The sequence below is a fragment of the Athalia rosae genome, chromosome 6, assembly GCF_917208135.1.
Source record: "Athalia rosae chromosome 6, iyAthRosa1.1, whole genome shotgun sequence".
Taxonomy (NCBI): Eukaryota; Metazoa; Arthropoda; class Insecta; order Hymenoptera; family Athaliidae; genus Athalia; species Athalia rosae.
In genome coordinates this window covers 2,970,343-2,997,586 of record NC_064031.1, presented here as the reverse complement: position 1 = coordinate 2,997,586, position 27,244 = coordinate 2,970,343, and the positions used below count along the sequence as shown (strand labels likewise).

Below are 27,244 nucleotides of genomic sequence, written 5' to 3'. Positions count from 1 at the left end.
CAAAAAGAGGACTACTCAGGGTACAAATGTTCAGCTCTTCAATACAAACACCACACATTTATGATGCGTGTTATCAATGATTCAATTATTGATGTTTTTAGATGTATTTTATATAATTTGTGTAATATAAAGATATGTTTTTGTATACATAATATATTGTTATATTAAAACGCGTTATGAAATATCGACTGAAGTATATAATTATAACTCATCATTCATCCATGATAATATATGTACAATTATTTCGGCGACTATATAATGATGATTCATGTCCTGGTTCATTCCAGATCACTTGTATGTTTGATCTTCGCAAAAAGTATAATAAGTATGGATTATTCATACTCATATACGAACGATATGAAAGATTGCTCAGTTATTCAATAGGCACAATTGATCGCGGTCATTCAATATTAATGTTAATAATTACTCAATTTTTATTCGTTTTATTTAGACTGGAAGACTAGATTAAACCTTCTTACAAACGATATTTTGAAAATCGAGTCTCTCAGACTCGAGGTACCCAATTTTATATTAACAATAATTAGTCGCAAAGTTATTTGTCCGCGATATCAAATAATCTTCAACACGCAGTGAATAATACTTCCGTTACATCGTCTATTAATGCCCTTATCCTTATTAAAGGGTTACTATTAATGGTGGCACCATTGGTTAAAATCGTTAAACGTACTTTCTCTTCTCCTTTCCTTACATGCATCACGTGAACATACCGATTATCGACAAAGTATATACCACTTGGCGATAAACAAAAAAAAAAATATACCTTATTCAAGTCGGTGCTAAGCCTTCTCCAAACTCTGAAATTCCTTGAATCATACTTTTTGGTCAACGAAACCCTAGCGCGGCCAGTGCCAAACTTTTGAATGCTCTCTTTTCTCCTCGTCTCTCACATCTACCTAGCCAGGGAATTGCATTTTTGCGAGGGAGAGGGATCACGGAGAGGTAAAATCATGAAATTCAAAGGCATAAAACGTCACGTCTTTTCATACACCATGATCAAATTCGTGGTATCCTTCGGCCCCTGTGAATACTACGTCAACCCAGACCCGCATAGCTTCAGGACTTGGGGCCATCAAGTGATAAAGTCTTGCGGTAGTTTTCACGATAAATGTCAACGTCGGCTGCGGGGATCTAACGCTGTTCAAATGATCGACGTAAACTTCCTCAATGGACTGCGAAAAAAAGGACAATGTAAAAATATGCGTTTAATTAAATCGAATATCTGACTTCAAGAAGAAATGTGAAATCGATTCGATCGAATTACCTGGAAGTAAATGAGCCCTCGAGCTTTTTTAGCCGAGCTGTCGCTGTAGTATGAAAGTGTTTTTCGTTTTCTGTCAAAAACGAACCACCGTTTATTCCAATGATGAAATTTCTTGCTCATTTTCGACAGGTAACCAGCACACGTTGTGACGTCGACGGAGACGTCGTGAATTAGCTGAAGCTGATGACCCGCGGTTTCGATATGGTGCCTCAGATTTAAGGACTCCGATTTTATCGGGAGATAACGGGTCAAAGGTCTTTGCTGTAAGAAAAAAATAATCGCACAACAAATTCGATAATCAATAATCATACTATGCGATTGATTACGTTGTGAAATTCTATTTTACTTGTAATTTCGGTTTTTCCCGATGTTTCACGGGTTGCAAGGGTCCGAGAGTGTCCATTTCGCTGGACGTTTGAGAGTGAGGTCGACTTCCGGAACTATCAGGCATCCCTCCGCTGTTGCTGCTCGTTCTTTCCCCCTCGGACGACATCCGCTTCTCCTCTCTCGGCTGAAATTTCGATTACCAATTGATCTCAAAGTTCGATAAAGAATTGAACCTCGTTGTAAAATAAATTCGACGTTGAGACTATCTTGCGCGGGAAGGATGTCCTAGGGATCGCTCTTCTCACGTGGCGTACGCATAGCTGTCTATATATTTAGATATACCATAAGGAAATTTTACAATAGCATCGAGCTTACGCTTATAAAGCGTATCTATATTTATACTTATAGATATCCGTCGGGTTGACACGACAACGCAGCTGACATTACTGACGTTGTACGCGAGTTAAAATGTTTTCTTAGCCTCCTACTTCCGCGACTTCCGTCCCTCTCGTCATATGTCGCAGAGGTCACGGTACGCTTTCAACGCCCGCACGAGAGGGTGGTTGTAAGGGACGGCTGACTGTAAATTCCACCGTAATTGGAAAAAAAGAAGAAAGAAAAACCAAAGTGCTCGTACCGATAGAAGTTGAGGAATTTTTTTCTCCGCAAAGCCTAGATCGATATCATCGTTTGATCTACGCGATACTCAAGTGTCTTATCCGAAGACTATTGAAAGATTTTTTTCATCTCAGCCGGTAAAAGAATTCCTTTTCCTAATCGACTAATAATAGAAAAAATTCAATCGTCGAGAGGCGTGGCCTGCGATACTCTGCCGTTTTGTCAAAATTCTTAGTCATCGTTTCTCGGTTTATGATACATATTCATGAAAGTTATACGATAGTACGGCGAAGCAGCCGATAATATAACAAAAGCCGCAACGGTTATAAGAATCGCGAAACGTGATCGCCGAGCTTTTCCTAGCGTACGGTTTGATTCGGTCTCAGTTCACTCGTTCTGCACGACGCCGAAAGGAATGCGAACGCAAATATACACCTGTAATAGAAATATACTCCCGTGTGCGTGAGCGAAACACCTTCTTATTTGTACTAAAATTTTTCAACGATCTCCACCGACGGAATAACGATCGCGCTGTAGATATTTTGATTTCCCACTCTTCGGGCTCGCATTCCGTACGTTTGAAACAAAAAGCTCACGAATTTTTGCCATTCGACGAATCGATAATCTAGAGACATCAAATTCTAATTAAAACTCACTCGTTTTTTCTTGATATGATGCTTCCGTCGTCCATTTCTCAGTGAATTTATCCACATCAAAGACATCGTCGTCTACTTGGAATGTTTTATTTGAAAATTTTCCTCAGAGCAATCGTTGACGGTATTTTTTTCAGAAGAAAAAAAAAAAAGACGAATTCCCGAAAGCAGGTGCGGCCCGGCCGTATTTCTTAACAGGTAGGTATATAGAGGTGTGCGAGTTTCGCGTTGTGCAACTAGTAGCAGCTACTCGTTGGAGAATTTCTTTTTTACCACTGGCAGGAGAACCTCGATCCGATAGGTACGAAAATCACCGGCGTTATGGTGAGAATTGTGTCGGCTCTACCTACTGATTCTACCGGCGCGGGTGTGTTGCGACGCTCTTCGAGTCTCTCTTCTCCCTCCTGCCACGTTTACCCGATCACTTGTAAAATCGTATATATTTATACTATATCGGTGAACGCGTGCTGGTAACGTCGCGTGATAAACAATTGTTGTTTAAATTTCACAGGCCACGGGACGGCAATGAACAACGAATCCGGCTCATTCAGAATCCGTGCGGTGCGGACAGCTCATTGCGTTCCCAAAATACACCGAAAACCGAAGAACGACCTTTATGCTTCTCTCTTTGATTGCAGTTGAGCGTGTGCGACCGCACTCAAATCTAACGCGACACATGCGATTATTTTATGTTCTCTACTCACAAACGGAAAATACTAAGAATCGGCATTGCGACGCAAAATATAACACCCGGAAGACGAGAACAACGGTAATATAAATTTTTATTCTCAATTCGGGGGGCTAGTTTCATTCAATTTTATTACACAATGCGACTGAATTATAATACGATAATGAGTTCTTCACGCTTGGGATATTCGAATGTAGATCTTGAAAGTGATGTTATTTTATGTAATGTACAACACGATGGGCGAACTGATGTAATCGCGGGACGGCAAAAAAACAAGTTCCACTTTCCTGATGCTAGTAATTTAGCTGCGGTTGTCGCCTCGATTTCTGTCTCTCTTTTTCTCGATGCATCCATAGCTGGGTAGATTTTAAACACCAACGAGTTATCGACAGTTTCGCGCTTTTTGGAGCAGAAAAATTGAGATATCTCAATGGGAAAAATTCGTAGCTCAATTTGACCAACGAATTCGTGTTTCTGGGGTCAAAATACGTAAGAAAAAAGTGTCCCGCAATCGATTTTCAAAAATCCAAAGGGACATCCTTCAAATTTTGATTTATTATTCTCCTTTATTTTGAGCTCAGTAATTAAAATCTGCTAAGTAAATCAATCGATTCAACAAAACGGTGAATCAATCGTCGATATTTCGTTGCTTTCACCGTAGATCTTTTCAGCAGGAGTTGTTCAACCGGAGTTATATTTTATTCCGAATTCACGAGTCGTGTTTAATCTTATTTAAATATAATACGTGCGAGCGAACTTGCGCCTACTCTAACGTCTTGGGCCTTGGCGGGGCCGGTTTTGCAATGATTCAGACTCCCATGGTATGCGAAACTTTTTGGCAACATTACAATGCTCTCGTCGTACGTCATCGCGGGCATCGTTACCTTTTATACGTGCAGCGACTCGTATTTTCATAAGGTCGAATATTATCCCATCGACACCTCGGAGCAGGTGTTACGCGCCGTAGTCAAAGAGGCTTTTCCTCCTCGTGCGAGGGAAGACAAGAAACAACAAGAAACAAAATAGAAAGAAAATCCTCCTATGTTCCAGAAATAGCTGCAGGTCTATCCCCCGGGTTCTCGCCGTGGCCCTCCCCTCCTTATTATTTTCCGACAAGTTAACACCGCTGCAGGAGTTTTCGGAGCTACGAAAGCTCTCTCCAGTCTATCGGGTGTATCGCCTAAATCTTTCACCCCTCTAAGCTCTCCGGTGTCGGAATATCGGAGTTATTTTTATTGTAGACGGTAACGTCTATGCGACCACGTTAAAAATCTCTATACGTGCAACGTATCTCCGTCGGCCTACTACGCGAGCTTTCGAGACTTTGATCGATGTCTTTCGTTGTATCGCATCGCGGCGACACGCTATTCGAATGTATTGTCTCTCGGTATCCGACAAAGAGCGAAGCTCAGAGATGTCTTCGGCGATTTTTTCGGCGGGGGTAGAAATAAACGATATTTGGACAATGAGAAGAAAAAAAAAACAAATATCAGGTGTTACATTGGAACGCATCAGGAACTCACATTTGTAAGCTGAAGCAAGGTGTAAGCGCCAGCGGATGGCCCAGGTCTGGAAACGGATTCCAGTTCAGGTCCAGGACTCAACTTTCCAGGGGATAATTTTTCGCTAACTCCTCCATCGGCACCGTCGCTACTTCCGCTTCCGCTACGGAACAGAAAAAATGAAAAAAAAAAAATGAACTAAATTCAAATTACCGACGCCAATCGGCCTGAAAATGTAGAAAATCAAAGAAGAGACAGCGGGGCGTTTACAAATTTTCATATTTCGCTGCCGAAATATCGCCGATATCACTTACGATAACCTGGAGTAAAATCGTACGGTGCAATTTCGCGAGGGTTCGTAAAAATTTTCGAACAACCAGTCTTTGCCGAGCAAGTAGTATCTGTTGCTCGTTATGTAGGTTACGATACTGCAGCATGTGACCCTAGCTTCGGTCAGTGCGACGTCGGCGGTTCGACGCACATTCATCTCTCTATTGCCACATATTAAATTTGGAACAAAAATTTTTTAATTCCGCGGACCGCGCTATCCGATGGCGGAAACGTTGTCCGCCGTGCACGAGGATTTACAACTTCACCGCACTCGGTATATTTCAACTAGTTTGAGGATTAAATTTTCCGCGAGTACAATACCTCGTCGTTCCACTGGCTCGGCGTATGAAATAAAAATCGATATCATATCAGAAGTGATAACACGACCCCCACCACACTTTATGCTCAATCACTATCTCGTCTCCGCAGGTCACCGCGATATTTTCCTCGATATATTTTCTCCTATGTACATTGAACCGAACGTGCATTTGAATATTCTCTTTCTGTCGCGGTCGCGCATTCGGAATTTGGTTTTCACGATCGCGCCCGCGGCACTTTTGGAATTTCCACCGCATCCAGATTTACCCGAATATTTCAAGCAGTAGGTTCGAAACTCGTTCGAAATATATCGTGGCAGCGAAAGGCGAAAAAATATCCACATATTATTAATGCATGAATTAGTTTCGTTTTATCATTATTTTCTCTCTCCTCGACCCCGCCTCACAATGGACGATAGACGAGATAACGCGAGATCGATCCGCTGCGTGTGTGTGCGTAAACATACGTATACATTACCTAAATTTATAAATAAATGTTGCGGAACCGCGACTCCAGTGGACGAGTGCGATTAATCAGCGCCAGTGATTCACATTCGAAAACATTTGATACGAAAAGTCAGGGAAAATCGATAACGATGACGCATTTTAATTTTTCGAACCGGTACAGGATATCGATAATCGGTTGTACGATGTAATTTGAAAGAAAACAAAAATTTTCGAAGACTCACCTTTCCGTCGGTCCACCCGTGGAATAACTCGAGGACTCCTCGCCTGACTCGACGCTGTTGAATGACGCACAGTTCATTTTTCTCTCCTCCCATTTCGTCCTCACCTCGTCCTGAGCGAGTCTTTTTAACTCTTCCACCCTCCGCCTCTCCTCCGAAATCACCTGACTTCCTACGGACGTAATTTTACCGCCCCCATCGATATCAATTTTCAACCTTGAGAGACGAAGGTGAAAAAAAAAAAAAAACTATACCGAGTTAATGAATAATTACCCTGTTTGGCGAGATGCAGCTGCCGATTTCGTTCGATCTCTCTCAATGATTCGATCGTTTTTCTTCCGAGACTACCTTGATTCGTTTGAACGATAGGAGAGTCGGTAGTCACTCTGGATATCCTGTCGAAATCCTCTCTGCTCGGTGATCTCTTGTCATCGGTATTTTCGGAATTGTTGCGGGCCAGACTTTGGAGCTCGTCGTCTATCGCGCGCAGTCTGTTTCGACCCTGGAATTTCAATGGTCAGAAAATATAATTGTGAGTCAAGGCGATCAATTCGAGTCAAAAAGATGGATGTTCACCTCCTCCAGCCTGCGTACGTGCCCCAATTTCTGTCTTTCGAGACTTCGGGTGTCCCTGATGGCCGTGTTTTTTGCTGCTGACCTTTGGGCTTCCAGACTGTTGAGTTGTGCCTTTCTGGTTTCGATTCTCGAGGATAAATCGCTCAGATACCTGACGGAGATTAAAACAATTGATGGATCGTAATCGGATATTGATGAATCGCGTGAAAATAACGAAAGCTTGTCAAAGACCTCTGCAGTTCTTCTCTGGTGGCGAGTTTACTGGCTTCCTCTTCTAGGTGATGAAATTCGAGGTCTTCGAAAGCCTTTCTCTCGGATTCGAGGAGGTCTTGTTGGAGGGCGAGTTTTTCCGCGACTTCCTGCTGCGCCTTGTCGTCGTTGCTCGGATCACGGAGCTCGTCCTCCAGCCGGAAGCAACTCTGTTGAGCGTTTTGGACCCGTTGCTTGGCCTCGCTTTGCAGATTAGCCTGCGTCGCCGTGTCCTCCGCCATTTCTCTCTCCAATTCGTTTATCCGCATCTGCGTGCGAATCTTTTCACCCTCGTCCTGGGAGAGCTTCAACGACTCCGCCTCGTACTCGGCGGAAAGGAGAGCTTTCTCCAATTCCAACTGTGAAATTAAATCTGGTAAACTTCAACGAGTACACGTGGTATCGATCACTGCCACAATGACAATCAATTCCAATCAATTACGATATTAACGCGTCTGTCCTTGTGTCTCGACCTTCCGCAACCGGCGTCGCTCTTCGACCTGCGTATGAGAATTCGGGCGAATTTCTTAGCGGTATCGGTTGCCATGATTTTCGCACGACTCGGTAGAACTTCGAATTAATGTAAATGAATCGCGGCACGTCGGTTCGTCTCAAAGTTTAGAAGAAAACTGAAATCGGCTGTCACTGTCGGATGTAGCGTGTATAATATTCGATACGATAAGGTGTTAACTCTTATTCTCTTTTCTGAAACCAGTGGAGAATCGAGAGGGGGAATTCAGGGTATCCGTACGGAATTGCAAAATATCGTACAAATATTAGCCCAGTCGTTGCCGCGCCTTTTTCTCCTCGTAAGTTTAACCGCAGATAAGGTGAATGACGTAATCGCGCGGTTAATGTGTTTATGATTTTATGGAGTTTAGATTCCGCGGCTCAACTGTACGACGGAGTGAAGAGGATTCCATTATCTCACCTCTCTGCCGATCTCCTCCTCCTGCGTATCGATGTCCGCGATGCTCCTCTTCAGACCATCCATGTTACCGTGGATGTGCAATTTCTCGTTCTGCAAAAATTCCACGTACTTTTTCCTGTCCTCGATTTCCAGTTCCTCCCTCGCTTTGATGGCCTTCGCCTCGTTGGATTTCGCGTTGTCTTTCTCGGAGTTATTCTTTTTCGGCGTCGCGTAAGCGTCCTTCGATTTTGATATCATCGAGAGCTGTTCGATCGCCTCGAGCAGGTCGTCGTTCGATATGGCTAATTTATTTTCTATCACTTCGCAGGTGTTCTTCAACTGGCCGTTCATTTTGGCCGGAGGCTGCTGGATGTGACCGCTGTTGTTCCGGAAATTTCTCGAATTTTGGTGATGGTTGTTGTTATTTCTTCCCGAATCAGCGGTCGCCTGTTCCTCCGGGTTTTCGTTCGGTGGCGAAAAATTCTCGTAGCTGTTCCGCCCGGGTGAAACTCCGCGGGCTCCGTTCTGCAGTTGAATTTTACCGTACACGTTGTTCGGGGATTTAGTCTCCCCACGGAGGATTCGGATGTTCTCGTAATTCCCGGGTGAGCTGCATTGCCCCGACCACGCCGGTGGATTCTGGTCGTCGTTCTCGTTTCCGTTCACATTCACATCGTCGTTGGAATTACTATCGGTTACCACCTCGACCCGCCCATTACGAACACCCTGGACCACCACCAGGTTCACGTTCTCGTAGGAAACACCACCCTGCCGAGGGGATTCCGTAAACGAAAAATGGGAAGCCTGGCTACCACCGGACGAAGGACTCTTCGGACTGTCGAAGGGCGAACCGTAACCCGGCCGCTTCTCTCGGGGCAGTGAACCGTTGGTTTTTATTCTGAAAGCGAAGGAGAAAAAAAAAAAGGATAACACATCGAATCGAGAAAGCGAGGATAATAATTTTTCCAATCGAATCTCACCTGTTCGGTTGTCTCGGCCTATGATCGACGGTACTCTGTTTTTCGTACTCGGCACACATGGCTAATATTTCTTCGAGTCTCAATTTTTCCTGCCGTTCAACTTCCTGTTCCCTCAGTCTTTCCTCCTGGACTTGTCTCCTTTTGGTTTCCGCCTCTTTTCTTTTATTCTCGGCATCGATCTGCCGCTCTCTGAATTCCTCGATCGAACAACCGCTTCCCGTACTGGGCGTGGGACTTTTTACCCTCCCGTAGGAAGACGGAGAACCGTAGGTCCTCCTCGGTTGTAAATCGCTGTACTTTGGGTTTCTGTTGAACGCCGGACTGGGCGGATGAATCCTTCGTACGTTCGAGTTCGAACCGAAACCGAGCTGAGAACTTGGACTGCGGGATCCGTTGCGGATCGCACCTCCGGGTTCCAGATCCCTGATCAAATTCGGATTCGAACCAAATTGTTCGACCTGAAAGAACTCCGTGGTTGTTTTAGCGACTATCAGACTTTGGCTCATGTCGTATTCCCTTCCGAAATTATCGTACTCGGACGATCTCTGACAGACGAGACTCTGGGACATTTGCGACGTAGAGTTTACGCTGCGACCGGGAACACCCAACCTCCTGTTCTCCTCGTTTCTGTTGTTCTCGTTATTGTTCTCCACGTACATCTGCTTGAAACCAAGATGTCTCTCGACTCCGAACGATTCAGGACCGTTCGCGTAGCTTTGAAGCTGATTGTTGTGATTCGGGGTGGAGGTGTTCGACGACGATATCCCATTGATTCCCGGCGCCGGTGACTTGCCGACGTCCCTACGTTGAAGTCTGTTGTCCTCGTGAATGATTTGCTGGTTGGCGGTCGGGGTGTTCGATCTACTCCTGTCGAAATTCGTCAGATTTTGTAGGGGTGAATTGTTGTTGTTGTTGTTGTTATTCTTCGAGAGCGAAACGAGGCTCGGCGATCTCGAATAACCGAGGATCTGATCGGCGGGTACGTTGGCCGTAACACTTCCGGCGGGAAATACTTTCGGCGAAACGCACACCCCGCGTCCTTGACGAGCGAGCATCTCGAACTTGGTGAGTTTGCCGAGAAATCCTCCTTCATCCTCGGAATAAGAATTTCTCGGCGATTTACGAGGCGCCAACGGAGGTTTACGGTCCAAATGATTGTCGAAATTGTCGCCGAGGGAAAACGATATCGGAGCCATTGATATCCGGGAATTCGGGAGGACCGATTTCAGCTGCTTCGCTTCCGCGGGGTGATTGAAACGCATGTAACACGATCGACCGAACGACACCATGCAACCTGCAACGATCATTCGTATCCATTAATCCACTACTATACGATTATTTTAGACAAATCGACTGAAAACAATATTCCGAAGTCTCTGGTTAAATTTACCTTGCGTCAGTCGGACGGGACTGTTGACGAGGATTCCGTCTACGGCCGTCCTTCCGTTTATGGGATACAGCGTCACTACGTTATTTTCATTTTCGATCGTGCAGTGAATCGGTTCGACGCCAGTTCCCGTTACGGAAATATCGGCCTCTCTTCCAGCTCCCAGGGTAACTCGCCCTGAATAGAATGACAGGACAGGTCAGCGATTGAATTTGAAGAAAAAAAGGAAGAGAAGAAAAAAACCCTAATTTAGCGAACAGCGTCGCTTCGTCAATGAGCTGCGGTGGCGTGTCCGTCCGTCTGAAGAGGGGTGCGGATTAAATTTGTTGTAGAATAATTGGTCAATTTATTGTCTTGGTGGACGCTGGGCCGCTAATTGAGAGAACTGTTGAGGACGAGAACAAGTCCCTGCGCGGTTATCGCAGCCGGCCATTGTGTCAGTTTTCCTGCTGACCAAACCTTAATATGCCCAGTGAATTCTGGAGCTCAGTGGGTCAGCCGAACATCCCACGTTACGTCGTTGAGTTTTTTTTTTTCAAATCTAATCTATATCCCTTCGGATTTGACCATTTACAGAAATGGCGAATGAAAAAACTAACGGAGTCTGCTGTCGAAACGGGGAAAGGATGAGCGGTTACCGGTAGGGAAACTAAAATATGGGGATATTATGCAAGTTGTAAATACGCTTATGGTCACCACCGTAGAACCGTTGCTGCAAAGTCGTACTAACGCCCAAGTACAAAGGACAGGGGGTTTATATATAGTTTTGGCGCGGGCAAGTAGTTGACGGCATTACGGTTTTTTGTTGGAAATACTCGCTTCTCCCTCCTCTACCCTAGCGGTGCAAGTTGAGTTCGTGTAAGACGTCCCTTGCGAGTTCAAGTCACCAAAAATACCAAATCACCAGAATAAGCACCGCGGTCTCGGTACACACCCGTGGACGGATATAAGTACGTACAACTATTACACACGTAGAGAATGCCAGCGGCGATTATTAGACGGGAGGCGCTTTGTAACGGGGAAAAAGAAGACTGGACGTTCGGTTCAATTTGTTGAAGTTTTATCAATTAAAAGAGATCGGCGATCTCCGCTTCGCGGTGGGCGAGGAAACCCCTCGCTTTCCGCGGTTGCGACGATAAAATCAATTGCTCGATAGCGACCGCGGTGTCAAACACGACAATTGGGTAGATCTACAAAGATAGAATGTAATAGAGCGTACGGAACGCACGTTAATTTCAAACGTCTTGGAAGTCGCAGTCCGTACAATAGTGTCGGACGACTATATTCGTACACGTATTAGTTACACCGTCGGGTTACCGCCCTCAGCTGATGCTGTCGGTCCGCGGAAGCGACGTCTCGGCCGCTGCGCGAGCTGCGGAAGATTTTTTGGATCGGATTCGAAAGGGAGAAACTTTTCAACGGCCAGTTGGAATAATACCTTCCGGTAAGGGGTGCAATGTGACGGCCACGGAAAGTCTTCCGCTTCCCGTCGATACGAGATGTGGAGTTTCCGTTTGCACTCGTAGGACTCGTCCTGTTTCGCGTACCTCGAGTCCCGTGTTCGCCATTTTTCTCGAAACTGAAAAAAAAGAAAAAGAAAAAGATAATTGATGACGACAATAATCGAGATGTGCGGTACATTGAGATGAGAAGAATGGGTCGCTGGGATGGTGCGGGTGTTTACGTAATCGGTAACGAGTCGCAGCTGCTCGCATCGAAACGACGTTTCACATTCGACGAGGTCGACGTATGAATTTCCATCGCGAGAGTTTGTTGCCCCGCGAGATCCTAATTCCTCGAATGAGAGCGACGTATCGTCGAGCTACCGTGTACTTAATCGCGTTGGTCCTCCGATTACTCGTGCTAATGAAATACGAAGCGTAACTCTACGCTCGATCGGTAGGTACATCGGTGTTCGCACGGAGATATTGATTTCTCGATAAGCTGCGATACATCCGTCGGATAAGATACGCGGAGTCCTCGATACGACGATATCCTGCCGCGCACGTTACGCGGACAAAAATAACTGCGCCGGTCCATAGAAATCCGAAGATCCGTCCGAAGTTTTTTTTATTATGAAAAAAAACCAAAAAGGAAAAAGGAATGCGAAATAACGCAACGTCCACGCCTCCGCGGTGATACCGAGATACCGAAATCCAAAGTGAAGAAAGCCTTGCCCCGGCCCGCGGTGTGGGTGGGAAATAAGGCGCGCGCCTGCAGCTAATGCGCGTAATTAAACTTATTCCAACTCGTTAGAGTCATTCGCATGGGTTGAACAACCTCCTGGTCGCCAAGTTTACACGTACGTACGAACGCGTGCGTACAACACCGCGACGCTGCACATCGGGCTACGTATAATTGTACGGTTTTTATTGTGTCACCGTCGGAAGATCGTCGTACACGAACGCGTTACGTTGCAGATCCTGCGAATCTTCTTGAGATTTTCCGAGGCGAAGACAACGAAAAATGAAACGACTGCGGTGGCACCGCGGCAGGTTTACGTCGGCCCACGTGCCTCAGGAGATCGTCGTTACAGCGTAGAACAAATTTCCTGTCAATTAATCGAACGGTTTGCCGAATAAAACGAAACTCGCGGCGATACGAAGCTCGCGACAGGGAGATCGACGCTGGGGCGAAAACCGGCGAAATAAGGTCAAGCCAACAACAACTCGGAACCGTGGGAGCTGGACAGAAGAGTTTAAGCCGTACCGGGGAATAGCCGTGTATACGACGTAGCAAAGAAAACAATCAAATCGACGGTGAGCGGAGGATGTTGTGTGGATTGAGGGCCGATCGAAGCGATCCGAATTTATCTTCAGTTCCTGGGAATCACTTCTTGGGAAACGTTCCTAAGTATCCAGAGTCGCGACTTTATTCACGAGAAATCCGTCTTCCGCTAGCCAGCGGGGCAAGGGGTAAAGAAAATTTAAAAGCTACGCGGTGGTTGAATATCGAGTGAAGAGCGGGCGTCGAGAGGGTCTCTCTCAAGTTTCCACTTCCCGCTCGAGATCCGGTGGCAACATTTCGACATGCGCATTTGTATATGTATATAATGCCGATTGAATGTCGGGAATTCGAGCAGTGGAAACGTCCAACTTACCGGATATATAATACAATATACCACGCAATAGATTGACGCAGAATGCGTTTCATATCACATTCTATTCAATCGGTCCCGGTAGCGCCGTGACACAAGGGTGACCGAAGATGCATTTAGATTTCGAATGAGTTCGCTTCTCGGTAAGAAAACGCCTACTGGAAGCGAAACAGTTGCTAGCCAGATGCCGGGCACTTCTTCCCGTTCTCACACCGTACTACTGCACACCTACAACTTCACTCTCAATCTCGTTCTTTTTCATTATCTCTCTCTCTCTATCTCTCTATCTCTCTCCTCGTCATATCGTATCGTATTTAGCATCTCAGATATATTTTTCTTATTCCACCTCTCTCAAGAGTATTTTATAACCGCTCATCTTTTGCCCACTCGCACGTGATAAGAATGACGAGGCGATGAGAAGAACCGCTGCGCTCGCTGCACACGCACGATAAGACGAACTTTTCTCACAACTCGTTCTACTCGCTTGGGTTCAAGGATGAGAAATTCACCGCGAATCGCTACCGACGTGAGATTTTATTTTTCAGCTGAGATTTTTGAAACGCGTTCAAAAACGTGTTTCGAAAATTAAATGCCTCCCACACATCGCGGTGCATTCGGATACCTGATAAACGGTTGGGAAAAAAAGAAAAAAAAAAAAGTGCAGCTCTCCGAACGTCGCGCGATGCGCACGTGTGTCATCTACTTATTTAAATCGAGGAAGAAGAAGAGAGGAAGGAACATCGAGGCGGTTGATTCCGTTCGTGCTTGCGCTGTTGCATCGGGGGAGGGAGGGAATGAAAACTGGCTGCGGATACCCGTCAAAGAACTCGTCGCGTGGAGCGGATGTGCTATATGCGGCTACCGGACGCGCGCGCGCGCGTACTGCTCGGGGATCTGCACGCACGTGTAGATTTCTACCTGATGCCTCTCCGTTGTATGCGGGTACCCGAAAGAATTACCCCAGAAACACGTTGCTCGACCGCCTCAATTTCGAAACGGATAACTCGAAAGTGTTCGAAAAAAAACAAAAAAATTCGTACGACATGAGCGAAAACGTTGGTATAAAACGAGTAGCGTAGCGTCGACTGCAGAGATCTCTTTCTCCATTATCTCAAAACTGTGTCAACTTGTACAAACGATGATTCTGGAGAAGCGACGTCTGCATTGTAAATTATAAAAGCGTACGAGTGTCGTCTGGTGTGCGCGGATACATCGTGAAAGACGCGTTGGAAAATCTCGCAAAAGCTTCATCGGAGCGAGTAATTTTTTTTTTTTTTTTTTTGAGCAAACGTTTGCCCCTCGCGATAGCCTCTGAGTAACCGAAGTAACGAGGCGCAAACTTATTATTTGCGCGAACGTGTAAAAACTGGAGAAAATCAGGGAGAGAAAAAAATATATTCAAACAAAGTGGCGAACTTCTGTGTAAAATTACACCTGCGTCGAGGCGTTCGCTTTTGAATTCTATCCGGAACATCCACCGACACGTCGATAGGAGTAACGTAGGTAGCGGTGTTAGGAACCGAGATTGCGAGAAGGAAATGAAACTACTAGAGGGAGCGAGACGGGGATGGAAAGGCTCACCGCGTAGCATACGCTCTATGAAGTCACTGACAGTTCTAGCGAAGGCTCGGAATAGCATGACAACCGAGGTGTCACGTGCTGTTGGGTATAATACAACGCCGCGTTACAAACCATCTCCAACTCTTCGCCAGATATTCCAAGAGACCGAATACGTTTCACGTGAACTCCCTCGCCTCGCCGATGGCTGTTCGAACGATATTCTTCATTTCCAGCATCGAAACGAACGTGTGTTTACGCTCTCGAATAAAAATCTGACCGATTCAGCAAAATTGCGCACTCTCGTGCAAAAATTGGCGCGTCGGAAGTCCGCCAGTTCGTTATTTTAACGTAAAAGTAATTATTACGGACGTGCGTTGTTAAAAAAAAAAAAATTATGGACGACGCGGGATATCCCTCGCGGTTCGTTACAACCGGTGTGTGATTTTTGTTTCCTCTCCATATACGTATATAATAACGCTACGGCCCATTAGGGATTCGGACCACGAGTTTTTCATTTTTTCAAACGTTATTTAATTGCGATGGATCGTCGTTGGCCTCGTTGAAAATTTCCGAAGCGGAAAAACGAGCGGAAAGAAGAGTAACGCACGCTCGATTCGAATTTCCATCCATTTTTAGTATAGACAAAAAACGCGTCCGACATTTTTTTTTTTTTTTCAAATTCATTTTTATCAAAGCCCAGCCGTTCTGGATCGCGTCTCGCGGTTACGTCGAATCTCCGGTTCGGAGGCGTCCGCCTGTCTGTCTATCGTCCATAAACTAGCGGAAACTCTTCGCGTTGCTCGATACCGTTCTTCCGAAGCGCTCCGTATAATAAACGCCCGAAGACGTAGGTGGTCCGACGAATCTAGGGGTCCACGGTTTATTGCGACCCACGCGTAGATGTATCCCGTGTAACTTCAACCAACCGGCAGCTATGCCTGAACTTCGGACAGCGTAGCACAAACGTGCTGTAGGAAAAAAAAGAAAAAAAAATTGTAAATCACGAACTGGGTAAGAAAAGTAAAGCGGAGTGCGTTTCGTCGCAAGCTCCTCAACGTCGTCGAGGAGAAGGATTCGAAAAATTTGCTCATCGTGATCGTCGATCTCGTTCGCGAAAATTTTTTATCGGAACGGAGATAATTGACTCGACTTGTGAAGAGAAAAATACCTCACGTGCCTGGATATAATTATGAAATAAAGTTGCGATTGTAATTAGCCGGAGCCCAAGGTTAACGACGTTGGTTTGTACGAATACATTGTGCAGAAGTAGAAATAAGACTCGTTTCGATCTTCTTTCGCTTCCCTCTCCATGTGCTCCCCTTTTTTTATTGCGGAATTCAAAAGTTAATTCATACGGAGGCACACCGGTATTCGAACACCGAGTTTGTGCTTTACCTATACGCGCCGACTCGACGTTTGGCACGCTCGATGAGAGAGGAGACTCTTCCTTGAAGGATACGCGTGCGTTCGCGCGTACGTGCAATAGCTGATGTGGTGGTACGTACGAGGAACCTCGCGGTGGATTATGATGCGAATTATTTACGTACGCGGCTAAGTATGCGTAAATAACCGGCTACACGTATTTCACTGAATGGCCCCAACGACGACGACGACGACGAACGCGAGCGTGAAAATAAAAGCGAGATCGCCCCCAGGCTGGAACGGTGAGCGCATCGATGCGTCACTACAATATTTGTGAACTAGTGTCCGACCCGCGTGGCCTGCAGCGAGCTAACAAGGAAATCCCAAACTACACACGCACGTGAAACGCGTCACCCTCCCTCCGTGATTACGCACAAATGATTATTATTCTCCATCGCCGAACGACGCGAAAGAAACAACGAATGTACGATCGTTTTCTGGATTGATTCGAAACGGAATTTTTTTTGGATCTGGTCGAACAAATTGGTCGAAAATAATCAGAAATCGCTCGAAAACGCTACGAAATTCGTCACGAATAAAAGACAGGGCGATGTCCGGACTGCGTTTTCGGGCGACCGGGTACGTGGAGCACGCGAAGCGTTCGCACGTTCTAGACTGTGCAGGTGCGCCAGGTGTACGAAGAAGACATATATATATATATATATATATTTTACCTACGGTCTGAGAAGACGACAAAGAAATTTTTGTGACCGTATGGCCGCCGCTGGATTACCGCGGCCGTCCGAATCGTGTATTTTCCAGACTGATTAAACAGACGGGGAGAGAAGATGAAATATTCGCGGAACGGTTGAGGCAGGTCATCCGGAAGTTTTGCGCTCCACGCAATCGAAGCAGATACAACGAATGATTATGCTGCAATTTGTCGATCGACTCCGAGAAACTAGTCCGGCATATCGCGTCGATGAGTAGCGAAACTAGTAAGTCGACGAAGATAAAACGTCATCTCACTTTTCACTTTCTCAGATACGAGATAAGACGTGGCGAGTTCTTTTAGTCGGTATCGGTCGCTACCGAGAACTTGGGTAATTAGAAGCAGCACGGATATATTCTCCGTTCATGAGTTCCGGGGGATTAGAATATATCAATGACACTCGCGCGAATTATATTTCACGCAATTCACACATCCAGAGATATTACAATTCTAACCGTCAATTGCAAGCTCTGTTCCACAAAAAAAAAAAAAACTAGACGACTGGGGTGGCTAATGGACGGATTAATGAAACCTACAACTTCGGAATTGATTGTATCAACTCCTACAGGAATAGACGCGTGAGTATATATACACAGCTGCGAAATCTATGTCTTTCAAAAATGAGGAAACAGTCGATGCAAAATGATGTTGTAATAGCGAGTATAATCCGCGAATGGGATATGTCCGTAATATATTCCAGCTGTTAGAGCTGGTCACCTAGATAAACTGGATTTACTAGCGAAACGTGCTTCGTGTGATGCACGTGAAAGTCCTCGTTTTTGAAAGAGCAAAAAAACGAAAAAAAAAAAAAACGAGAAAAAAGAAAACCAACAAAGCGGTGAACGCGCCGCCGACTCTACGCAATATCCGACGAAATCAGCTTTGAAACGAACGTGCGACCGGTAAACGAGATGAAAACCGATCAGCTGCTTCCAGAGGAATTATACTCGGTGAAACTCTCACCGAAGAATGTTGCTGCAACGGTCAGCTGTGGTCGCAAAATCTTGACCTAAGACACCGTGCGTGTATAACATATATAATACCACACCGCGGTGATGAATTGAGAATTGCTCGTACGGGCAGATGGAATTGTTGAAAAATTATCGATCGGTGTCCTTGTAGGAAATAAAGAAGAAAAAAAAAAAAAAAAATGGAAAAAAGAAGAAATCAAACGCCTAAAAAATGTATTCTCATGATTTATCGACTAGAACGGAACTCGAGACGATGATCGCGACGAACGGCAAGGACGAATTCTCGAAGACTTATGTCAACCGTTGGGATAGGTATGAATAAAATGAAACTCTCGTTCGCGCGTTCACCGCGTAGGTAACGAGTTGAACAACGCGACAATTACACCGTTTCTATTAGTCTCATTGGAATTTTTGGGGAAAGATGTTTCATTCCCCCTCCCCCGAGGAAAGTAAAGCCCGTCGGCAGGTTCGTCGGCGCGTGAGGAATGCCGAAGTCATTCTTTCTTCTCTTTCTCCGTTCGCCTCACTTCTTAATTTTCTTTCTCCTTCATTTTACTACACACACAACCGTTCGCGCGCACGTGTGTATAACCCCCTTCTTTTTCCATGTGCACGTACACGTATACGTATATAATTCCTGCCAGGCATCAGCATTTACGTTCACGAATATACCCGAACGGCAAACCTGTATTGGATATATTATACCTGCGTCGTTCCGGAGGTAAAACTTGCAGGCCTGTAGGTTGTAGATCGGTAGGCAGGCAGGCAGGCAGGCAGGCAGGCAGGCAGGCAGGCTGGCTGGCAGGTAGGCCAGCATAAAATGCGTCTTCGTAACCGACGCTATAATATAATACGGTTCCGATAACACCGTCGAACGTACACCGGTGACGAGCAAAAATGAACAAGAGAAAAAAGAAAGAAAAAAAAAAAACTATCAAGTTTTACGGTATATCGCGTCTAGTTTGTGGAAGGTTTTTTTCTCTTTTTTTCCCAACTATTTTTCCATTCTCCAAAAAATAAATAAGTTGTGACAATCGGCAATGACGTAGGTGATGATTTTTTAGAATCGATTAGGGTGGAGTCCGAGATATCGTCGTTGAATAATTCTGAATAACTTATTGTGCGCTCACGTATCCGTCTATATATATGTATATTTATTTTATACTAACGAGAGGCTGATATTATGTAACACCCAGAAGACGACCTTGCGCGCGATGATGGCCTTTCGGGAACACTACAGCCTATGGGGGCTACGTGAACGGAATGACAAACCGAAAGCAACGACGAATTACAATAAAGGGAGAGGACTGAACTTCACTTGCCTTTGCGATGCGTCCACCGCAGCGAACGACGACGGATATCGTCCAACGATTCACTCGCGATTTTTCGATGGCCGATCGGTCGCCACGAATTCCAAAAATTCGGAACATCTATTCGGTATCCAATTTAACGCGGAGTACGGAATCGTTGCGTCGCCTGCCCACCTTAGTAGCTCCATCGTAGCTGTGAGTGATAAATATTTGCCTCGCGCACAGCGTGAAAGAAACTCAACATTTCCATGTACGCACACGCACACCTATATATATATGTATATATATATTACCACGTTTATAATCGTCAGTGCACACACCAATAAATGCGTAGGCATATATTTCAACGCCAGCGAATGACACAATTATACGGGCAAAATAGACTGCGTATACCTATATAGTTAATTATCTCGTTTCAACACTCACGCGGTTTTATGCCTACATAGATAAGGTGGTTGGTAGGTAGGTAGGTACGACCGTCGAATGCTCGCCTCCGTTTCACAGTTTGCGAATGAGGAATTTTTCGACTATATACGTAGGCATGCCCCAACCACCTCTATGCGTTCGAACCTACGCTCGCTAATTTCGGTGTAGGTACGCACCGCAAACAAAATCAGTTGGAGATTATTTTTTGCGAATCGCCACAACGAACCGATCGATCGTTGCATCCGACCAATGATGAAAAGAATACGCGAGAAACGAGGAGGAGAAAAAAAAAAATAAATAAATAAATTAATAAATACTCGTCAGCGATGGAAATTACGACACTGAACCCGTAACGTATGAATAACATTTTATAAGCCACGATTTGATATTCCGCCACCGTCGATACGGCTAGGTAAATGTGTTTGTGATAATATGCGAATTTATATCCCACTCGAGCTAGCGAAATATCGAGCTTTATTGATTCCGATTGACGCGAATCGAATCTCACACACATCCTGGCGACGCGGACCCGCGACCTCGCGGACACCGGGTGATTCTCGTTCGCGACACCGTATTATTTTTCCTCTTTTTTCTTTTTTTTTTTTTTGTCACTCCGTCAATTTATTTGTTCAATTTTCGTTAGCTCTTATTGCTTCGTTTATTTTATTTTTCGTCGTTCTCACCCCCCCGGCTCTTTTTACTCGCTCGCAGCACCAATTGAAGAACCAGACGACGCGAGTGTGGTAAAAAAGAAGTCTACGTGTGTGTCTGAGAGGAGAGTACAACTTTTTGCAGCCTCTCAGGGTTACGAGGGCCTGCAGCGTTGTTAGAGCTTGTAAAAAGAAGAAAAAAAAGTAGCAGCAGTAGAAAACTAATTCCAAGTGTGAGAGAAGAACGAACGTTAGTTTTCCTACGTTGAAAATGTACAAATTTTTGGGCTGCATATTAATTATAATAATTTTTTTTTTTTGCTGTAATGTCACTTCTTCAATAATATCGTTTTCTCTCGTGCATGCGTAGGGATGTATTCACGTTGCGTTGTACACACAGCAGATATACGTATAATCGTATGACGTAACGCACCCGTATAAAGACAATCAAAATAAATTATTTTAAATTGTGACTTCTGTATACCGATATTGGTGAACAGGCTCGTTCTTTGACGTTGAATAACTTCGACGTTAAACCGTAAAAGACGAGGTTCTCGAACGGCGCAAATGAGAGCAACGAACAATTGTAATATTGAGTTACACGGATGACGAGGAGAAAGAAGAACATCACGAGTACTACCGACGAAATTTCTTCCACAGCGGTTTAGTTATAATTTTATCACAGATCATTGAATGGTAAATAATTGTAGAATACCCCGATTTACAAACTATCGATAACGAGAGATCAATGAATGCGTAACGTACGATGTGCGCGAGAAAATAATTGATAACGAGGGGTCAAGTACATCTGGAAGAAAAAATTTTTTCTAGGTAACGTTATTCCAAGCGGGCTGAATACCGTACGTGTATATCGGACTATATAAATATTGTACACACATAAGTCGTTGGGAAAAAAAACCTTTATCCATATGGATACGACGTACGTACACATAATAATTCCGCGCGTCAGAGTGGAGCCGGCGTAACGCCATGCGTAAACATAGATTAAGATATTGGCCAGCGTCTTTCTGATAAAAAAAAAAAGAAGTATTATCAAATGAATTAATTAAGAATGAGAAAAAAAAACCAAAAACTAAAGAGAGGAAACGTATGATACATAGAATATCGTTATTGTGTTCGATATCGCATGCGGATACCCGTGGGTATCACAAGATGTATAAAATGTGTGTCAAAGAGTAGAGAAAAAAAAAAGAATCAAATCGAAGGTGTTTCAAGTTTTGAGTTGGATTTTTTTTTCTCTTTTAATACCCAGCGAATGTGGTATCATACCCCAACGCAATACGAGTGGGTTGGATATGTGTGTAAAATAATGTAGTAGGCACGTAGTAAAATATTCCATCTTTTAAGTGTTATAAATTAGCTATTAATATCGTTAACGTATACAAGCGAATAGTTTTCGCGCTATTTTTAATTTTTTTTTTCAAACTATGACTAACCCGATGAAAGGGGTGAAGATTCTTCTACGTTTTTTCGCAAAAGAAATTCTCCACAAGAACCTGTCCAGCTTCGAACGAATAATTTTACCCAATCTTGTCTTTCTACAAGCGTTTCGATCGGTCATTAGAGTTTTCCAGTCGATTTTTCATCGTCGAAAAATCCCGCTAGTCACGTTCCGAAGTGTCGGACAATGGAGAAAAATACACAACGCAGTGTCGGACCACGGAAGAAAACAAACACGAAACATCGGATTCCGACGAAATTTATCGTTTGAATCGTTTCGCTGCGTAACGCATTAATTTAGCTATAGACGAAGCGACGCGTGTCCGAATTATTCGGTGCATTGTCCTCCTCGTTCGGTTGCATAGGATGCTGCGAAGAAGCGCTTTTCGCCCAAACTCTACGGGACGTCCGTTTCGGAGTTGCAGCTGTTCGTAAATAGAAAATCGTCTATTGTACGAAAGCGAGTAAATTGCAGCGGGAGTTATCCGATGAAAGGGAAAATTTCTGCTGCACCCGTTACGATTTCGCTGTTATTCGCGAAAACGCACGAGCGTGCAATCACCACGTCCATGCGATGCAGAATTTTGCGCGTCCATCGTCGTTGCGATATAGTCGGTGCAGTTTTTGCAGACTCGGTTGAATGTGCAACGAACGTCATAAAGTATAGCGTTCGTCTCTTTTTATTTTCGTCGTTTCTTTCCGCATTATCAGTTAGATAAAATACACCTCAAATATTCGGAAGCTCATACGTCGATTGGGTAGGGGAATTTGTTGACGATAAAACGATAAACTATTATCTGGTTACACACACCTAATAAAATTTATCCTCCTCGACTTACCGAGTAGATTCTCATGTATCCCCCAGCTACGAAAATCCAATTTTGTCGACCTTGCGGCGGTTGCAGGTAGAGCCGGTAACAATGGCGTTTCAATTTTCCATTTTCAAATTGACGAGAAAAGAAATCACGCGTGGTGTATTACGATATTATTCGCACGCTGCACGCACTCATTCGAACAACGCGATCGATAAAATGCATTTGGGATTTCTAATAGAGAAATCGTTAATTATTTCAATCGGTTCAACGACAATCGTTGTTATAACGATTTCATTGTAACTTATTGACAAATCGCGGGAAACTTCACTTTTCAATATTGTGTAACGTTTGTTGTATGAGTGTCTAGACTATGTGAAATTATATTTGGTGTGTATACGCGATGCCGGGCTACGACTGAATGTACGATTATATGAGGGGCAAGAAGAGGCAGATGGCCAGGGTTCGTCATTTACGAACTTGGCCGAACAACTTCTACCAAACGATTCGAAAGTTACCGCTAGAAGTCGCGCGCAACGCGACGTTCGAAATCCCATCCACCGACTTCATTCGAAAGTGGGGAGGATTTTTGAAACTGCAACGATATCTGTTGAGAGTGTTCCAACGGATATAGAAAAATCACCGCTGTGACTTATCATTTGCCAAGTTTGCGACCTCACAGATCACAACCTGGCGGGACACAGTGTGAAATGATAAAACAAGAATGAAAAAACCGTTTCATGAAGCGTATGGAAAATAAATTTATTCTGGATTTCATCAATTGATAATTCAAAGTCCCCATTTACCGAAATCCGAAGTACCGACGCTCTTCGGTGTTATGGGCCACAGGGACGGGGGTAAATTGGGGTAGTTTTGTAGTTCAATCGGGTAATTCCAACCCGCAGAAATGATGCTTTGGCCGTGCTGCGTAGAATTCTCGTCGGTCACGTTCTCGAAAAACTCCCTTATCACATCCGAGGATCTCGGGGGCGTGATCGTTGCCGTCTCGGAATTTTGGCTCGTCGTCCAAACTGCCGGTAATAAGGAGGTACTCCTCGTTGCATGATTAATCGTTCGTGAATAATTTTGGACGACTGAAATATAGGAAAATCTTTATACGTCATACCGTGTCTTTTGAGTTCCCACAGCATGTACGGCGAATAATGAGAAAATCTGCAGCCATTTCCGAAAGCGCAATCCCCCTGGGTCATGAACCTCTTGCAAGGTAGTTTCGTGGATTCTTCTTGAAGGATAGTCGCCGCGTCTGCGAAGATAACAAATGAGCGAGGAGGCGGGATTTACGGTTCAGCGGGCGCGCTGAAATTCATAATTCAAACATGGTTGCTAAGAAACAAAGGAAGAATGACGCCACCTTTGAATTGATCGTAGTGTTCCATCCGGTTTCTGGCATGCTGCAAGCTCGTCAGATGTTTCTTCCTGGCTTCCGGGTCGTCTTTGAACGACCTATCGCAGTAGTCGCAGTAATAACGTTTTCCCATTTTGTTAAATTTGTACACAATTTATTGATTTCAGTTCCTCTCCCTTCGGTCATCGACTAGGAAAACCGACAACTAAACGAATGTAGCGCGTCTCGATGCGAACTGCAAAGAAAAACGTATTAGTGACGAACGGAACGAACGTAGAGGGCCTTCCATTTTATTGATCCACGTGGTGCGCTCGTGAAATACCTGCCATCTCGTGAATGGTTCTGGCATTTGAATGAACCGGGAAAGTTTGATTGTTACAAATGTTAATTAATATTTTTATTACATATCAGTATAGGCATTTATTTCAAAATTAATTGGGTACATATACATATAGTATATAGTTTTTAATTTAAATAATAAAAAATTACGTTATACTTGAATAAAACACATTTAAATTTGGTATATATATGTATATTATATACTCCAGCACCAGGTGCGTTATTGCTCTGATAAAAAATTGGAACCCACCCAATTAATTCACTTAAACAATTAACAACTAAAATCGTGATGAACCAAGATTAATTTCCTACTTTTAACTCTCCTCGTATATAAGTTGTAATGTAATGTATACAGCAACGTATTTATGGGTATCATACCTAAAAGCAGATTAAAATAACATACACCCGATCTTATTTAGCGAATAATTGAACGGTGCTGAGGAAGAAGAGGGGGTGAAATTAGACAAGATAGTTCAAATTAATTGAAAATGAGATATGAGAATAACGCGTAAACGATATTTACGCGACTGCGGGTAAATACACGATAAGTCGAAGATGAAACGAAGCGAAAATATATTTCAGTTTCAGCTATTGGAGCAGCGCCAGGCGAGAGAGAATTCAAAAATTCAATTAAGGTAATGGCAGAAATGTCGAAAACAATTTTACGTAAATATTAAAAACCGATGGAACTCGGAGAGCCCGATTCTCTCTATAGTCTGCATCGAATCGATAGCTTTCGAGTTTTCAAATTGTCCCTCAGGCGCGGAATAAATTATGCATATACCCGTTACACCCATACGTCCGTCCGCCGATCGTATATAACGTACGGATACGTGTATATCTGAATTTCAAATTTTAGGTGATCAATCTGGCCCTCGATCCCTCACGTGTATCACCATCGCGTGAACGCGATTCTCCTCCGCGATCCCCGCCTTTCAATATTCCCAACATAAAATTTACATGGCACGTAATATTACAAAATATGCTCTCTTTGTGCTCCTTATTCCCAAAATGAAAATAAGGTGCTCGTTTCTCTTCTCTTTCTTGGCAGGAAAGTAATTTCGCGAGATCGCTGAACGCCGATTATTATTTTAATCAATTTACAAATTATCATCCCTTTCATTTCCACCCTTATTTTTGAATAAGCAGGTAATTCGATGAACAAACGGAGGAGCTTAGGATCAATAAATATTTGTATACGCACTACGTTGAATATGATTTAAATTTTATATCTCTACAATTCATTTTTCCCATCTACTCTCCACTGAATTCCCACGTACGTAAACCTAATAATTTACTCAATCACTCAACGAACTTCGTTCTCCTTCTGACAATCATTTGACCTATACGCGTACGTTGATAATATTTGTTCGAATCAAAGCTCAAGTTTTTTCCAGCAACGAGTTCGTGATCAATTTTATTTCACGCGATGCTAAACGCAAAATGCAAGATGCAAAATAACCGAATCTCAGTGCCTGCACGTTAACCAAAAAGTAATCAGGGACACTTCCTCTTCAAATTTCTTTCCAACTGTCATCGCCTCCGCATCATTATACACGAGTTCGTAAATCAATCCTTGACGGTGATGAGAAACTGTATCGACATTCCAGCGGACCCATATTAATTAATTTTGGCGTGGCGTGAAATTCGATATCAATCAAATTTTGTTGCCCCATAGTCCTATCGGTTTTCGTACCTTCTTTAGACAGGGTGAAATATTGCATCTCGATTCCCCATTACGCGCTTTCGTCGTTGCAGATGTCGATGAAGATATAATAAAAATTGTAGACGACGACGGCAATGATGATGATCGACAGGTAACGAATTCAGTTCAGTTTTTAGGCCCGCTAAAAACGACGTTTAATTCATAGGTGCGTTTACAACGATTAATATTAAATAAAAATTGTAATTCATGTCATAATATTACATATATATGATTATAAATATTAAAATTATAATTAAACAACAATTTTTTTCAGTATGTATTGACTAATGTGTATCATCAATACTACCGTACGATTATCTACACAGCAGTAACAGCAGCGAATAAATATATTGCAAATTATAACATTACCAACAATAATAATATTAATATATATATGTATAGAATGATATGAAGCGCAAGAAACTATATCATAGTCGAATATCGTATATATCCATTACAATTATGTATTGCATCTATATGTAGTCTGAATTCTTTTTCCATCAGCAACTGAATAGAGAAGACAGAAAAATCAGATTGTACTCCAGAATATTTTTTGCTAATCAAAATAACGGTATCGATAATAATTAGAATGATAAGAATAATGATAAATAATTTTCAATGTATCTGTTGAATACTTTGACCTACAATAATTACGCGATTAATAATCAATAATTGGTTATTTAATTACCATAGTTGTAGTGGCTATAGGTAACGATGAGGAGGGTTTTATTAAATGGCAATTGTTTATAGATTACTCATCATGTCAATCAGAGAAAAATCGACGGTATAATCAATATCCGGATTATCAAATAATAATAATAATAATAATAATAATAATGGTAATGGTAATAGTATATAAGAGGTATAAACTACCTATATGTAGAATAATTGTGACCAATATAATATGC

General features: G+C 43.6%; 2 protein-coding genes across 4 annotated transcripts; both read right to left on the bottom strand.

Annotated features, from left to right (window-relative positions):
* Positions 1–88: 88 nt before the first annotated feature.
* Positions 89–23,357, bottom strand: LOC105688722. Of its 3 annotated transcripts, none has more exons than XM_012405242.3 (13): positions 22,954–23,357; positions 11,944–12,084; positions 10,509–10,682; positions 9,119–10,412; positions 8,160–9,036; positions 7,211–7,587; positions 6,980–7,130; positions 6,677–6,905; positions 6,407–6,575; positions 5,092–5,233; positions 1,629–1,793; positions 1,283–1,543; positions 89–1,190 (listed from the first exon to the last, which is right to left on the bottom strand). In XM_012405242.3, the coding sequence occupies exons 2-13, from the start codon at positions 12,071–12,073 to the stop codon at positions 1,002–1,004; spliced, it is 4,158 nt and encodes a 1,385-aa protein (XP_012260665.2). In that variant the 5' UTR covers positions 12,074–12,084; positions 22,954–23,357; the 3' UTR covers positions 89–1,001. The 3 variants fall into 3 exon arrangements, with proteins under 3 accessions (XP_012260665.2, XP_048513170.1, XP_048513169.1); XM_048657213.1 differs by lacking the exon at positions 22,954–23,357 and adding an exon at positions 19,590–19,790; XM_048657212.1 differs by lacking the exon at positions 22,954–23,357 and adding an exon at positions 18,973–19,099.
* A 317-nt stretch (positions 23,358–23,674) lies between these two features.
* On the bottom strand, positions 23,675–24,666 carry LOC105688694 (zinc finger matrin-type protein 5-like). The gene is made up of 3 exons (XM_012405210.3): positions 24,299–24,666; positions 24,053–24,190; positions 23,675–23,957 (listed from the first exon to the last, which is right to left on the bottom strand). The coding sequence occupies exons 1-3, from the start codon at positions 24,423–24,425 to the stop codon at positions 23,716–23,718; spliced, it is 507 nt and encodes a 168-aa protein (XP_012260633.2). The 5' UTR covers positions 24,426–24,666; the 3' UTR covers positions 23,675–23,715.
* Between the last annotated feature and the right edge of the window lie 2,578 nt (positions 24,667–27,244).